Below are 14,741 nucleotides of genomic sequence, written 5' to 3'. Positions count from 1 at the left end.
ACTCTCCAAATAGCATAGAATATATATTCATCTACAGTTGAATAGAATGTATTTAAGAATTTTATTTTATCTGCTTGATTCACTAACAGAAGCCTGGCACCAACCGTCCTTTTCCAGTACTTAACATTTGTCACGAATAGTAAACAACCATATTAGTCCAAGTTAAAATTCTCTCTTGAGATTTAGTAATATAGATCCATTTACCAAAGGACCTCAGTGTTCTACAAAGGTGGTAATATCCCCATTTTACAGGTCAGGAATCTCCGGTATAGAAAAAAGTTGTTACCTGCCAAATGTCTCACACAATCAGTAACAGAATTGGAAATTTAACCTAGATTCCCAGATCCATGCAATAAACAGTATAGCGTACTGCCTCCATACTACATAAGGGTAGTAGGATTCAGGATATTTTTAAAATAAAATAGAAAGTACCCCAGCCATCTGCATATTACTGAATTGTCCTTATACAAGAGACAATATTCTCAAGCTCTCCCAAGAAAATTCATTCTTAAAATTGTGTTCTCAATTCATGAATGACAATATTAAAGAATCTAGTGAATATACTCTAAATTATGGCTATATTTCATATTTTATGAGTATTTGATCTAATGGATATTGTCATGGGGTCATTTTATCACAGTTTTTTATTACTAGGGAAAAAGGACAACTTCTGTCTACTCTCCACACTAGAGTTCCAATCACAGTCTCTCTGCCAAGGCAGTAGTCTAGGATTGGTCCTCCATATTTCCCTGTCCTCCGAAGATTGGCCTTCACATTCCCCATTCCCTAGAGAAGACCCCAGAATACAGCTAATTTTTCAACAGTTTTAAAACAGCCACAATTCCTGGAACCTTTAAAAAAGAAATCCAAAGCCTTCAGACAGTCTGAATAAAAAAAGTAAACAGTCTTCAAATCTCCTCCTACTCCAAAAAGTAAACAAAACAGGGTCTTGCTCCAGGAGGGGAACAATATAGTTTTTAAGTCCATTCCCGTTGCAGAAAAGCAACAAGCAAAGACTTTGCCAATTCTTGCAATTTTATTACAAATTTCATGGTACTTGGTGTTTTTTGTTATGCTTTATGCAAGATGGGTCATGTGAGGTATCATTGGAAAGGTTACGATTTACTGAACGTGTTTCTTCAATTTGTATGCATGTATCATTTCTGTATCTGAAGTTAGGTGCATTGTCTATGTAACAATTACAACTGTGTGGGTATGTGCTTGGGAAACACCCACCAGACAGTAAGCAATCAGCCTTAATGGGCCACTAGGAAAAGACAATGAGTCTTTGAAGATGCGGATCCCCCATCTTCCCAGGAGTTCCTTCCTGTTTTCCTTGCAAATAAACCTTGTCTCATAGTTTCCCTAACACTGCAAGGTCATGTGATGATATTTTGTACCAGGTGACATTACCTTGGACACTGCTGGTACTTTTCCACAGGAAACAAAGGCTTCCAGCCTTATGTAATTTCTATTTAAGGCTGGGAAGCAAGGCAATCTGAGCATTCCAGTTGCTTCCTCACCTGAGAAGGAAGACTGCTGAAAGCTCCTGAAGAAACCAAGGAACTAAGCTAGGGGAAGGCAAGGGCTGAGTCCAGGCTGAGAACAGGGGTCTAGCCTGTAAAGAGACATAACTGGAACTCTGAGCTGCAGAATTCTACAACCTGCCTAAACAACACTTAGGGTGAGAAATTACTGTGTGTAACCTGTATCTTTAGTGTATTAAGCATAGTTTGCATGTTTTATTTTATTTGCTCAGTAATCTGCTTTGCTCTGTTTGCTACCCCTTATAATCACTTAAAATTTATCATCTGTAGTTAAACAACATATTTCTTGTTCATTTCAAAACCCAGTTTGTGCAATTCATATGGGGGGGGGGGAAGCTGTGCATATCTCTCTCCACATTGAAGGAAAGGGCAAATTTTTATAAGTTTGCACTGTGCAGATCTTTCTATACAGCAGAAGACAACATTAATTGTGGGTTTATACCCCAAAGAAGGTGTGCACGTGAGTGCTGGGCAATCCCAGAGTTGATTCCTCCCAAATAGAGCTGATCTCAGCATCTGTGTCCATAAGGACGGCCGTACTGGGTCAGACCAAAGGTCCATCTAGCCCAGTATCCTCTCTACCGACAGTGACCAATGCCAAGTGCCCCAGAGGGAACCTAACAGGTAATGATCAAGTGATCTCTCTCCTGCCATCCATCTCCACCCTCTGACAAACAGAGGCTAGGGACACCATTCCTTACCCATCCTGGCTAATACCCATTAATGGACTTAACCTCCATGAATTTATCTAGTTCTCTTTTAAACCCTGTTATAGTCCTAGCCTTCACAACCTCCTCAGGCAAGGAGTTCCACAAGTTGACTGTGCACTGTGTGAAGAAGAACTTCCTTTTATTTGTTTTAAACCTGCTGCCTATTAATTTCATTTGGTGGCCCCTAGTTCTTGTATTATAGAAACAAGTAAATAACTTTTCCTTATTCACTTTCTCCACACCACTCATGATTTTATATACCTCTATCATATCCCCCCTTAGTCTCCTCTTTTCCAAGCTGAAAAGTCCTAGCCTCTTTAATCTCTCCTCATATGGGACCCGTTCCAAATCCCTAATCATTTTAGTTGCCCTTCTCTGAACCTTTTCTAATCCCAGTATATCTTTGAGATGAGGAGACCACATCTGTATGCAGTATTCAAGATGTGGGCGTACCATGGATTTATATAAGGGCAATAAGATACTCTCCATCTTATTCTCTATCCCCTTTTTAATGATTCCATTTGCAGCTGGGTGTGTCCTTACCTGTGTGTGTGTGTGTGCGCGCGTGCGCTGGAGAAGGCTTGAGGGCCTGGCACAGCTAGAACAAGGTGGGGAAAGCCAGTCTGGTGGAACGGGCGGAAGCAGTGGGACCCCAGCTCATCAGGTGGCATCCCACACCGGGGGTCCAACCTGTCACACATCCTATTTCATAAAAACGTTAGCTTTTGCTTTTCCAACCAAAAAAAAGTTTCTAGTCTTTGTGGTTGCAGAGAAAAGTTTGAAAATGTGTCCTGATTCTATACTAAAGGTCCAAAAATCTGGAGGCAAACTAAAAACCCCAATTTTTTTTCCCATACTTTCTAAGCTAATATCACAATTCTGGGGGGCCTGACTCATGATTTTTGAATGCTTGGGGTTGGCAATACTGAAGCAGTCTTTTAAACAATACACAGAGGAGGCCCTTCCCTGTGTAGCAACTTGGCTATTGATCCATGCCCAGCAGTGGTTTTCCTCTATGTAATAACTGCTCCCCAGCTGATTCTAAGGTCTGTCACTTAACCCTTGCCTCTCCAGCCCCATGGCTTTCTTCCTCAACTACACTCCTGACTTCCTACAAATTACATCCAGCAACATATATTTAGGCAAAAATGTAATACAAACTAAGCTGACATGCAGCTATTGCTGTCATTCTTTGCCTGACAAAGAAACTGAGACTTGGGAATTATATACCAGTCTAGGGAAAAAGTAAATAAACAAAATCTGAATAATGGGGAGAGAAGAGATTACTGTATCTTTTAAAAACAATGCAAATGCAACATCTGACTTAGAGCGGGATATATAGTCCACTTGGACCTTGCACACAGGATAGGACTGCTAAAAATGTTGTTCTTTTCTGATTTATTAAAGTTGATCACATTTACATTTGATGATGTATTCCGGGATGTTACTCAGAGGGTGACTGATTTCCTTCTTTGAGTATCAGAGGGGTAGCCGTGTTAGTCTGAATCTGTAAAAAGCAACAGAGGGTCCTGTGGCACCTTTAAGAGTAACAGAAGTATTGGGAGCATAAGCTTTCGTGGGTAAGAACTGAGCTCCCAATACTTCTGTTAGTCTTAAAGGTGCCACAGGACCCTCTGTTGCTTCCTTCTTTGAGTTAGTGGAGAACTAGCTGCCCTTTGATACATTTTCCCTTGCCAGTTTCTCTTCTTGCTTCTGTGAAAAAAAAGTTCCAATATATCTTTTCCAACAATGCCCCAAAAGGCCACAAAAAGATAAAAGGCCTAACACAATTAGATCTTCCTTTCACTGGGGAAGGGGAAAAACCTATGAAATCCACTAGGGACCTTGCTATGCCAATCTAATAAATAGGGAGGTGCTCATATACCATAGTGATGGCTTTTGTACACAGCTGTAAGACACACATAGATTATGTTAGTTAATGCATAATAAATTGGGGGGAAATAGTGTCTCCTAAATTTCTACAACTGGCTCCCACAAAATTCTTCTTCTTCCATAAAGGAACTTGATGACACGCTGACATAAGCATCTCCCACCTCCCCCTGCTCTGCATAGCCAGCAGGAGGGTCCCGGGAGCATCAAGGGCTCCAAGACAGCGGGCAGGAGCAATGTGAAGCAGCAGAGGGAGGGGCACCTGAATACACGCTGCCAGCTGGATGTGAACAGCTCTGCTAATCAGTTGTGTGGCACTTCAATCACTCCTGGGCGGCCGCTCCAGCATGCAGCTAACAGGGAACACAGTCTGCCAGTAAGGCCTTGTCTACACTACAGTTTTGTCAGCAAAAGGCACCTTTTTTCAACAAAACAATGGAGGTGTACACACTACAATGTGACCTTTGCTGACAAAACTGTCCTGTTTTGGTGACAAAACCACCTCAATGAGAGAAACAGCGCTTTCTGCAGAAAAGTTTTAGCGACCAAGTGTCAATGTAGACACCACACTTGGTTTTGTCACCGTAAATGGGCTCCAGGAGATGTCCCACAATGCCCATCCTGACCACTCTGGTCAGCGTTCAATCTCTGCTGACCTGCAGCCAGGTAAACAACCATCCGCTCCTCCCACTTTAAAGGCCTGGGAATTTTTAAAATTCCACTTCCTGTTTGCTTGGCTTGGCGAGCTCACATCGCATCTTCCCAGCTGACTACGGGCAGCTCCATGTGGTAAGCATTCTCCTGCTTGGACCAATGCGGAGCTGTTGGATCTGCTCAGTATATGGGGAAAGGAGGCTGTCAAGTCCCAGCTGCACTCCAGCCATAGTAATTTCTATATCTATGGGCAGATTTCTCGTGACTTGTGTAAAAAGGGCTAGGATTGGGACATGGTGCAGTGCAGAGCGAGGATAAGAGAGCTGAAGCAGGCATATCAGAAAGCAAAGGAGGCAAACTGTCATTCCGGTGCTGCACTGGAGTCCAGCCACTTCTATAAGGAGTTGGACGCTATCCTCAGCGGTGACCCCACCGCCATGAGTCCTCTGGATACTTCAGTGGTGCTGGAGGCAGTGGAAAGTGGACCTAGCCCAGAGGACAAGGTCATGGACAAAGAAGTGGAGTTAGAGGATGATGTGGGGGTCCACAGTGAAGTCTCTAGGTGGGGTGGCAAGTCAAGAACCCTTCTCCACTCTGGAGGTGTCTATCCAGTCCCTGCCATCCCTCTCCGGTGAGCAAGAAGCAGGAGAGGAGACCCTGGTAAGTTGTGTGGTTTTTTTGTTTGTTTGGTTTTTTTGAGTTCATGCTGCTCAATGAAAATGGAGGTAGACACGGGAGTCCTGCCTATAATATGGCTCCTACTGGGGCTAAAAATGGTTTAGCTCACCCCGTGGTAGTACAGGCAACAATTTCTTTATAAAATTCTCTAGTATAGATGGGACTTTAGAGTCACCAGGTGAGCAAAAAAATATACATTTAAAAAGAAATACAAGGAACTCAACATGTGAGTTGAGCAAGCAACTTATGCTAAGAATTATGCAGAGGGAGTGATACAAGTGTAAGCAGGAACTGAATGAGCTCTCCTCCACATCTAGTGATGAACTGGGGGAAAAAGACTTCAGAAGCAGGCGTTATTTGCATGGACATACCTATTCTCTAGAGGCATTCATTTTACAGTTCACTGGACGTGGTGCGAGGAATGTCAGGAGCTGGGAGTCCTGGTGCCACAGATCAAGAATACGGCGCATACAGTCATCACTCTGAGAGCTAGAACTATGCTGGAGGACCCTGAAAGATGCCATCTCTGGGCAGTACATGGAAAACCTGAGACGGAAGCCAGACCACAGCAAGGCCTTCGAGGTGAGGTGCAAGTGGGATGCTAGCAACCACTTCCTACCCAGGGGCAGTTTCACCCGATTTGCCGACAGAGAGACACTACCCATGTCTTGTGTAGCTGCAAGTCCCATTCCAGAGCCTGGCAGCTGTACCACAATGCCATCCAAGATCACCTAGTCAAAGCCATCCGTTAACTGTGGAGAACATTGCAGTGAACTCTGCTATCCCAGGAATGGACAGTCAACTGCAACTGGACATCGTCATCACTAAAAAGGAACAGAAGAAGATCCTCATGGTGGACACCACAGTTCCATTTCAGAACAGGACCCTAGCCTTTCTCAACGCCAGAGCTCAAAAAAGTGAACAAATACGCCCCTCTGGCCAATGCCTTCAGAGCTAGGAGTTACGAGGTTCAAACACACACACTGATTGTCGGAGTCCTGGGCGCATGGGATCCTAGTAATGAGCAAGTGTTGCGGGAATGTGGAATCAGTCAGCACTACACTCACCTGATGGTGTCAGATACCATGAGTTATCACATCAGCTAATCAAGGGACATCTATTTAGAACACATCACCAGACATTGGCAATATCAGGAGAGATGAGCTGGAGTGCCACTGAGAAACAAAGTCAGAAAAGTAACTGAAATACTGCTCTAATGGATTGCATTTATTAAGAGACCACCTATCCTAAATTCTCAATTACAGAAGGACAATCTACACTCCCTGCTATATTTGCTTTCCACAAGCTACTCTTAGTATGACTTTTTATGAGTGATGTACGTGAATATTTGGATGCCAGTATCTAAATTGTATCATTAACAAGATGGATAAAAACCAATGATTTCTTTTAAAAAAAAAAAATCAGATTTTTTTGATAAAATGCTTTTTGAGGAAAAAAACTATCTAAAGATAGTTTTAATTAAGATACATTATAGCTCAAAGGTATCTCATCATGGAATAGGGATTATAAATTCTAATTCTATAGTATGAGACAATATATTTATGTCATGTTTAAGAAAAATTTTGTAAATGAATTCCAATAGTTCATGGATTAGGAACTCAAGTTTATGCGGTTCCAGGGGCTTCTGTTTAGATTTAGGTTACTCTTTCTATCTACCCAATGGGACACAGTGCTCAGTCTAAAAGATACCATCAGAGATGCTTAGTTTTGCAGTTCTCAAACTGTGGATTTGTGTCTCCAGAGATAACATGCTTGTTAACAGCAAAAAAAATTTTAAATAAATCAATAATATACAGAGTTGAGAAATAACAGACCTCAACCCTATAGTCCCTCTGCAAATTTGTGTACACAGAGTCAATCCCTTACCTCTCTCTAAAAGTGCAAAGTTTCAAAAAGTTCAATGAATAGAAGATTGTTGGGACAGAATAGATCTGGACAAGGAGAAGTAGCCTGGGGATAAATGTGAGAAGGGAGAGACAGGCAGTAGAAACTAAAGTGAAACTGTTTGAGCAGCATATTCCAGAAGTTTTGAGGTCTTTCACTGATTTGAGATCTACCATACCATTCTCTCACTAGAAGGGAAAACCTATAATGGCAGCAGGCTGTAAAAGAGACCCAGTTTGGGAATAAGAACCATTCAAGAAATATATGTTTGCTGATGATGTTTTAAAGAAAGTCACACCAGTGAACTGGTGGAAGTCACTTAAGTACTTGGATTCAGAGACTGTTGAAGTGATAATCTCATTTTTAATAGCAGTAGCTTCTTGAGCCGGTGTAGAAAGAATATTTTCCTCCTTTGGATTAATTCATTCCAAATTGAGAAATCATTTGGGACCTGAAAAAGCAGGAAAGCTTGTTTTTCTTTTCTAGATTATGAACAAACAGGAAAATGAAGGTGAAAACGAGGGAGTTAGCTGCAGAAGCCAATATTTTAACTCTCTCATGTTGACCTGGCTGACAATCGATTTAATTTTTTTTTTTTTTTTTATTTTTTTTTTATTTTTTTTTTTTAATTTTTTTCCATAACCAATCTTATTTTAAAAAACTTGAATGTTTAACTAAATTCAAAAATTCATATGCTTGTTTTGTTAAAATATTTTATGTTTTCTTTTGAAGAAAAAAAAAAATCCAGAATACATAATGTTGTTTTAGTAAAAAAAAAAAATATATTCAATTTAAATGTCTGTCTGGTGATGTTCTCCTCCTAATACAGCATGACAAGAAAATCCTCCAAATATTAATGATTAACCTGTTGAATTGGAGATAGTTCACCTCCCAATGACTTCATAAATATCTGCTTCAATTACCTTTGGTTAATGAAATAACCAAACAATCATTCATTTTCTGATATAGCTGAAAAACTAATCTGAAAAGTTTTCAAAATAAATCACTTTTCAAATGTATAGCGTGTACCTTCTAAAAATGAAACATACATCTCTGAGTTGTGAAGAATATGTATTGAGGTTATAACAGCCAACAAGAATGCACTTCTATGTAGAAATCCATGATTAAATCGAGTCTTTGTGACTAGTGATTTAAATCAAATCCACCCTGAATTAAATTTATTAACCTAAATTTGGGATATTGCAGATTATGTACTATATGTACTTTATGACTTTTAAACCAAACATCACAGTTAACTCATGCGATTAACCCAAAAAAATTAATCGCAATTTTAATCGCACTGTTAACAATAGAATACCAAATGACATTGATTAAATATTTTGGATGTTTTTCTACATTTTCAAATATATTGATTTCAGTTACAACATAGAATACAAAGTGTACAATGCTCACTTTATATTATTGTTTTTATTACAAATATTTGCGCTGTAAAAATGATAAACATTTTTCAATTCCTCATACAAGTACTGTAGTGCAATCTCTTTATCGTGAAAGTGCAACTTACAAATTTAGAGGTTTTTGTTACATAACTGCACTCAAAATCAAAAGCAAAACTTTAGAGCCTACAAGTCCACTCAGTTCTATTTTTCGTTCAGCCAATCGCTAAGACAAACTAGTTTGTTTACATTTATGGGAGATAATGCTGCCTGCTTCTTATTTACAATGTCACCAGAAAATTAGAACAGGCATTCGCATGGGACTTGTGTAGCTGGCATTGCAAGGTATCTACGTGCCAGATATGCTAAACATTCGTATGGCCTTTCATGCTTCCATCACCATTGCAGAGGACATGCTTCCATGCTGATGATGCTCGTTAAAAAAATGCGTTAATTAAATTTGTGACTGAACTCCTTGGGGGAGAATTGTATGTCTCCGGCTGTATTTTACCCGCATTCTGCCATATATTTCATATTATAATAGTCTTGGATGATGACACAGCACATGTTGTTCATTTTAAGAACACTTTAGCTGCTGATTTGACAAAACGCAAAGGTACCAATGTGAGATTTCTAAAGACAGCTATAGCACTCGACCCAAGGTTTAAGAATCTGAAGTGCCTTCCAAAATCTGGGAGGGATGATGAAAATAAACATGCGTCAGTCCGCACTGCTTTGGATTGTTATCGAGCAGAACCTGTCATCAGCATGAACACGTGTTCTCTGGAATGGTGGTTGAAGCATGAAGGGATATATGAATCTTTAGCACATCTGGCATGTAAATATCTTGCCATGCCAGCTACAACAGTGCCATGCGAACACCTGTTCTCCCTTTCAGGTGACATTGTGAACAAGAAGCGGGCAGCATTATCTCCTGCAAATGTAAAGAAAGTTTTTTGTCTAAGCGATTGCCTGAACAAGAAATAGGATTGAGTGGACTTGTAGGCTCTAAAGTTTTGCATTGTTTTGTTTTTGAGTGCAGTTTTTTCTTTTTTGTACATAATTCTCCATTTGTAAGTTCAACTTTCATGATAAAGAGATTGCACTCCAGTACTTAGTATTTTTCAGTTCACCTAATACATTTCTTGGTTTTTTTTACAGTGCAAATATTTGTAATAAAAATAAATATAAAGTGAGCATTGTACCACTTTGTATTCTGTAAATAAATGGTATTCTATTATTAACGGTGCGATTAATCGCGTAATTAATTTTTTTAATCGCTTGACAGCTCTAATAGACACTCTTTCCTTAACCTGTGTATTAGATAATTTTAACGTTAAATGCAGGGATAATGAAATGTTGCTATCCTTAGAGTATGAGTAAAGAGCAGCAGAACTGTACTTAACATGCCCTGACTGAGAGGGTCACCTAAACTGAACCTCACTTGCCAAACAGGCAGTAAGGGTGCCAAATCCCAGTGAAAATGAGAGGAGGTAGGAATAGAGACAGGTATTTCTACTTGATGGTGTAGACTCTGCCTAATAGTTACAGACACCACTTGATTCTCCCTTATCTGGTGTTGAAGGACAGAACTGACTGGACTCAACTGAGAATCCTTGGTTCTGTTCAGTGATTACTAGAACTGAAATCACAGAAGATCAGGTCTGAGAGCTATGCCGTAAGCCTGGTGCAGGGGTAGCGTTGTAGTGAATAACAATGAAGAGTCAGCAGCACAGAGGTCCCCCACTACCCAGTGAAATCATTAAGAACTGGGCTAAGTGGTGGAACCTGAGACCATGCAATTGCAGAAGTAGCAGTTAGTGGCAAGCGGCAGAGATAGCAGCAAGGAAGCATGAGCGTACGGCAGCAAAGACAGCAGCAGCAAGTAAGTTCCAGAGATGGTGGCAGCAGTAGAGGCATTGCTTGACGCCCGCCCCTCCTTTTCAGGGCCGGGAGCTGAACCCATGCAAACACACCTCCAAACTCTGGGTCTTCACTGACCAAATTCAATTAACTGTGAGAGGGGTGCAATAGAGGGAAAGGAGATGGTAGGAAACGGAGGCAAAGGACACTGCCCAGCATACTGTGGGGTGGGTGTTGGTTTATGGCTACCTGCTTTTGAATTGTGGCTGTGGTAGTTTCACAAATTAAGTTCACTCAAGATGTGCTTGTGAAGGGTACTGATCCAGGATCCCAGATGAGCCCTGCAAAGTGTAACCCTTTTATCAGGTGGAGTTGGCAGCAACAAAGGCCATGTTCAATAAGCAGGGGTTCCTTTTAACAATACAGAACAGAACCGGCTTGAGCCCTGACCCAATAATCTCAGAAAACTAATCATCACCCCCAGGCACTCCAAGAGGCAATACTTCCCCACTTGCAAGCACCAAGTCTGTGTATAACAAACAAAAACTTTTATTAAAAGGGGAAGGGAACTCAGTGTTAATTAACCCGCTGCACCCCACTCACAGTTGGTTGACCTTGGGCAGAGAAGATCCAGATTTCAGAGGTGGGTTCAAATGGGTTCACCTCCCACTCCGAAAGGCGGGGTGGGCATCAAGCAATGCCTCTACTGCTGCTACCGCCTTTGAACTGGTTCACAAGACAAACTACAGGCTCCTTTTATGAAAGAAGTCATTTTGGAACTATTTTTAATATAAATCAACCGTAGGTGTTTCCAATCATCTGGTTATTATATAATTAACATCTCTATCTGAATTAGGTTATTACACTGAAAATTTTTATTAATGAATACACTTCCTACTTGTTTTAAATGTCCTTAAAACTTGAATCCTGCAGTTAGGAACAGTAATTTACCTTATGAATTTTGAGAACCCAGGATGCTGGCAACATTACATTTTAATCATGACTACAAAAATATGGATAATTACTTAGACATCAATAGGACTTAATTTATGTGAGATTTCATAATAAATTATGATGATTCTTGCTCACATACACAAGGTTAAAGTGACATCACTTTCCAGTGTTGGCAAGATACCAACTTGTTAAATTTTAAGACAATAACAAAGCAGTTGTGCCAAATTTTGATTGATACATGCTTTGCATGTATAACAGCATAGTTCATTGAAAGATACAAGCATTCTAAAAATATGAATGAAGTAGATATTACAGTAATTTTATATCTAGAGAAACTGAGAAAGATGTTAGGGTCGAATGTATCAGACTGAGTATCTAAAGTTCAGCACATAAATTCAAATTTAAACCAAATATGATTTGAATAGAGGTTTCAGTGTCCAAATTTGGACACCCACGTCTGTAAAATTTGGGCAAAGTAACCTGTCCTCGGTCAAACATGTAGTCTGTGGTAGAGTCAGGAACAGACTCCAGATCTCTTAACTCCAAACTTATGCTTCACTCGCAGGATAATGAGCACCATAGCACACTTAACTGAAGTTGATCTGCAAATGAGTTTTTAAAATGGCCTTGTGTCCTGTTTTGCTTCTTTATACTTGTTTTTACATTAGAAATACAAAGAATAGTTTGAATTAAGAGCTGCTCAAAGGGTTTTAAATGTTCCATTCAATTGTATTTAACCATTTTGCTATTCTCTGAGCTCCCTCCAGTTTATTGGAAACTAAACATATTTTGGAATCCAGCTACTACAGTATTTGGCACCCAAGAATGCTTGTAGGAAGTAAACAAATACCTTAATTACATACCACTGAACAAGAAATTACTTTCCTGGCTATGGCCTGAACGAATGAAAATCCGGTTTGTTGATGCTGGCATTAGTAATGTGTGGTATTTTTTTTTTAAACTGAAGCACACAGTTGCTATGGCAACAGACAATAAAATTAATAAACAACCACACTATTTTTAATTAGAAAATCCCTAGCTAAGTTTAAAAACCAGAACAAAATACAGACAAACTGAACTGTCCTGAACATTGCCTGGGTAGTCACTAGGGTTGCCAATTTGGGTTGGATGTATTCCTGGAGATTTCATCACATGACATAATCTTTAATTAAAGATTAATCTTGAATCCCTGGAGACTCCAGGGCAATCCTAGAAGGTGGCAACCCCCTGTCAGTCACTGGTGACCGTGAGCAGCGGCACACATTGATAGCCGGGGACCACGGTGATGAGCGAGTTGGACATACAGTGGGGGCCCAGGGAGTGGCGGGGCCCAGGGGGTGGGAGCCGAAGGGACGGCAGGGGCCCGGCTAGCGGGACATTTTAAAAACAAAATCTCTTCAGAGACGAGTGAAGCCGAAAATCTTCCCCACGAGCCACTCGGTGGGGGCCGGGGCTCCCGGCGCTGCCGCCCGGCTCCCACAGTCGCCCGGGGCCGAGGGCTCAGCGGGGGCCGCCGGGCAAGGCTGAGAGGCACCGCGCACGGGACCGCCCCGCTACTCACCTGGGCCGCCACCGCGGGGCCCCTCCCGGCGCTGCAGGGAGGGGAGGAGCGGGTGCCTGTCGGGGCCGCCCCCAGTGCATTGTGGGGCTCGGCTCTGCGCGCGCGGGAGATGTGCGGGGGGGAGATAACTACCTTTCCCAGAAGGCAGCGGCTTACGACGGCCCCGCCTCCGCGCTCAGCGAGATGCATGGCGGGAAATGGTGTTCCGCGCGCCTCTGCGGGCAGGACTGCAATTCCCGGCGTGCCCCGCGCCGCGCTGGACCCCGCCCCCGGAAGTGTGTGGCTGGGGCGGGAGCTCTCAGTGGAACTTGTCCGGGGTGTTTCCTGGAGACGGGGGAAGTGAGGAGCCGGAGCTGCCGCCGCCAGTGGGAGCCGCATCACCCCCGCCCCTAGTGTGACTGATCTACCATGAGACCCGCCATCTTCCTGCCCCCGCCTGACCCCGGCTGCGTCCTCCTGATCTTGGTGAGTGACCGGCCCCGCCGCAGCCCCTGCGAGCCCGGCGCTGCCCCACTCTCACCGGCCTGCGCGGCGGCGGCCCCCGCAGGGGGCACTGGCTCCTAGTCAGTGTCCCGGGACGGGCTGGGAGCTGAGGCGGGGGCGGGGTGGGACGGAGCTAAGGGAGGGGGCGGGCGGCAGGTGTCCCGGCTGGTGTGTGACTAGTTTCCCAGAGTGAATCCTGGGCTTCCCTCCGCGCTTCCTCGTGGAGTTGCCCTGTCTGCGCGGGGGGGGGGGGGGCCCCGGGGGGGGGGCCCGGGCGGGGGGGGGGGGGGGGGGTCACTGGGCGGGGGCACCAGCTGGCTGCTGCGGGCTCGGTGTATCGGGGCGGATACTCTGGGTGGCGCCCTCCCTCCTTGGGGCGAGCTGTGGTGCTGCTCGGGCCCCTTGACACCCTCCCCCCATGGAAGTTCCGGGCCGTGTGTGTGCGGTGGGGGGGTGACTGGCTCGCAGCGCCGCCGCATGTGGTGCCCGGAGGGGGCTAGCGGCGGCTCGGGAGCAGCTCCCCGGTTGGCGGACTTCTCTGTTGTGGCTCAGCCTGATAGGCTGCGAACCCGGAACGAGTCGGTCACGCCGGCTGTAGGGCGGGGCAGAGGCTTGGGCGGGGAGCGTACCCCGGGCAGCAGGGTCCTCTCCATTGAGGAGCATCGCTTACCGGCTCCTGTACCCGCTTCACAAATACCGAGCGAGTCCCAGCAGATCTCAAAAGCGTGGGGGGGAGGGGGGGTGAACATTTCCCTGATCTGAGTAAAAAATAAACTAATCTAATATCTAATGGGGAGCTGCAGTTTCTTCATTTGTAATAATCCTAGACCTTAGTGACAATAGAAAAGAGAGCTCTGAAAAATGTCTTTGTGTTGACAGTTTCCCTTCAGATTCTCATTGTCAGGTGTTTTTAAAATTATACATTTATTAGAATCCTTGTTGCTGTGTTAAAACAGCAGATTTTCTAGTGGAGCAAATGTAAAGTATACTTCTAGCATTTCATTCAAATTGACAGTGAAAGTGTTTCACTTTCTGTTTCTCATGAGCATATTTGGAGTCTTAATGTTTGCAACCCACTTTTGAAAACGCACTGAGTACA

The 14,741-nt window shown here is 43.2% G+C and overlaps 2 protein-coding genes across 3 annotated transcripts in view; one reads left to right on the top strand and one right to left on the bottom strand.

Annotated features, from left to right (window-relative positions):
- INVS (inversin) overlaps positions 1–13,238 on the bottom strand; it is a 203,367-nt gene extending 190,129 nt beyond the window's left edge. For both annotated transcript variants that reach the window (XM_024193599.3, XM_024193600.3), the window contains exon 1: positions 13,160–13,238. The gene's annotated coding sequence lies outside the window, so the exon portion shown is untranslated. The remainder of the gene's footprint in view (positions 1–13,159) is intronic.
- Positions 13,239–13,468: 230 nt separating this feature from the next.
- ERP44 (endoplasmic reticulum protein 44) overlaps positions 13,469–14,741 on the top strand; it is a 126,449-nt gene continuing 125,176 nt past the window's right edge. Inside the window, exon 1 of the mRNA XM_024193604.3 lies at positions 13,469–13,624. Coding sequence (XP_024049372.1) covers positions 13,568–13,624 — 57 coding nt within the window. The 5' untranslated portion in view covers positions 13,469–13,567. The remainder of the gene's footprint in view (positions 13,625–14,741) is intronic.

The sequence above is a fragment of the Terrapene carolina genome, unplaced genomic scaffold (assembly GCF_002925995.2).
Source record: "Terrapene carolina triunguis isolate 2854851 unplaced genomic scaffold, T_m_triunguis-2.0 Scaffold229, whole genome shotgun sequence".
NCBI lineage: Eukaryota > Metazoa > Chordata > Testudines > Emydidae > Terrapene > Terrapene triunguis.
The sequence above is the reverse complement of the archived record's forward strand: the minus strand, read 5'-3'. Positions and strand labels throughout refer to the sequence as shown.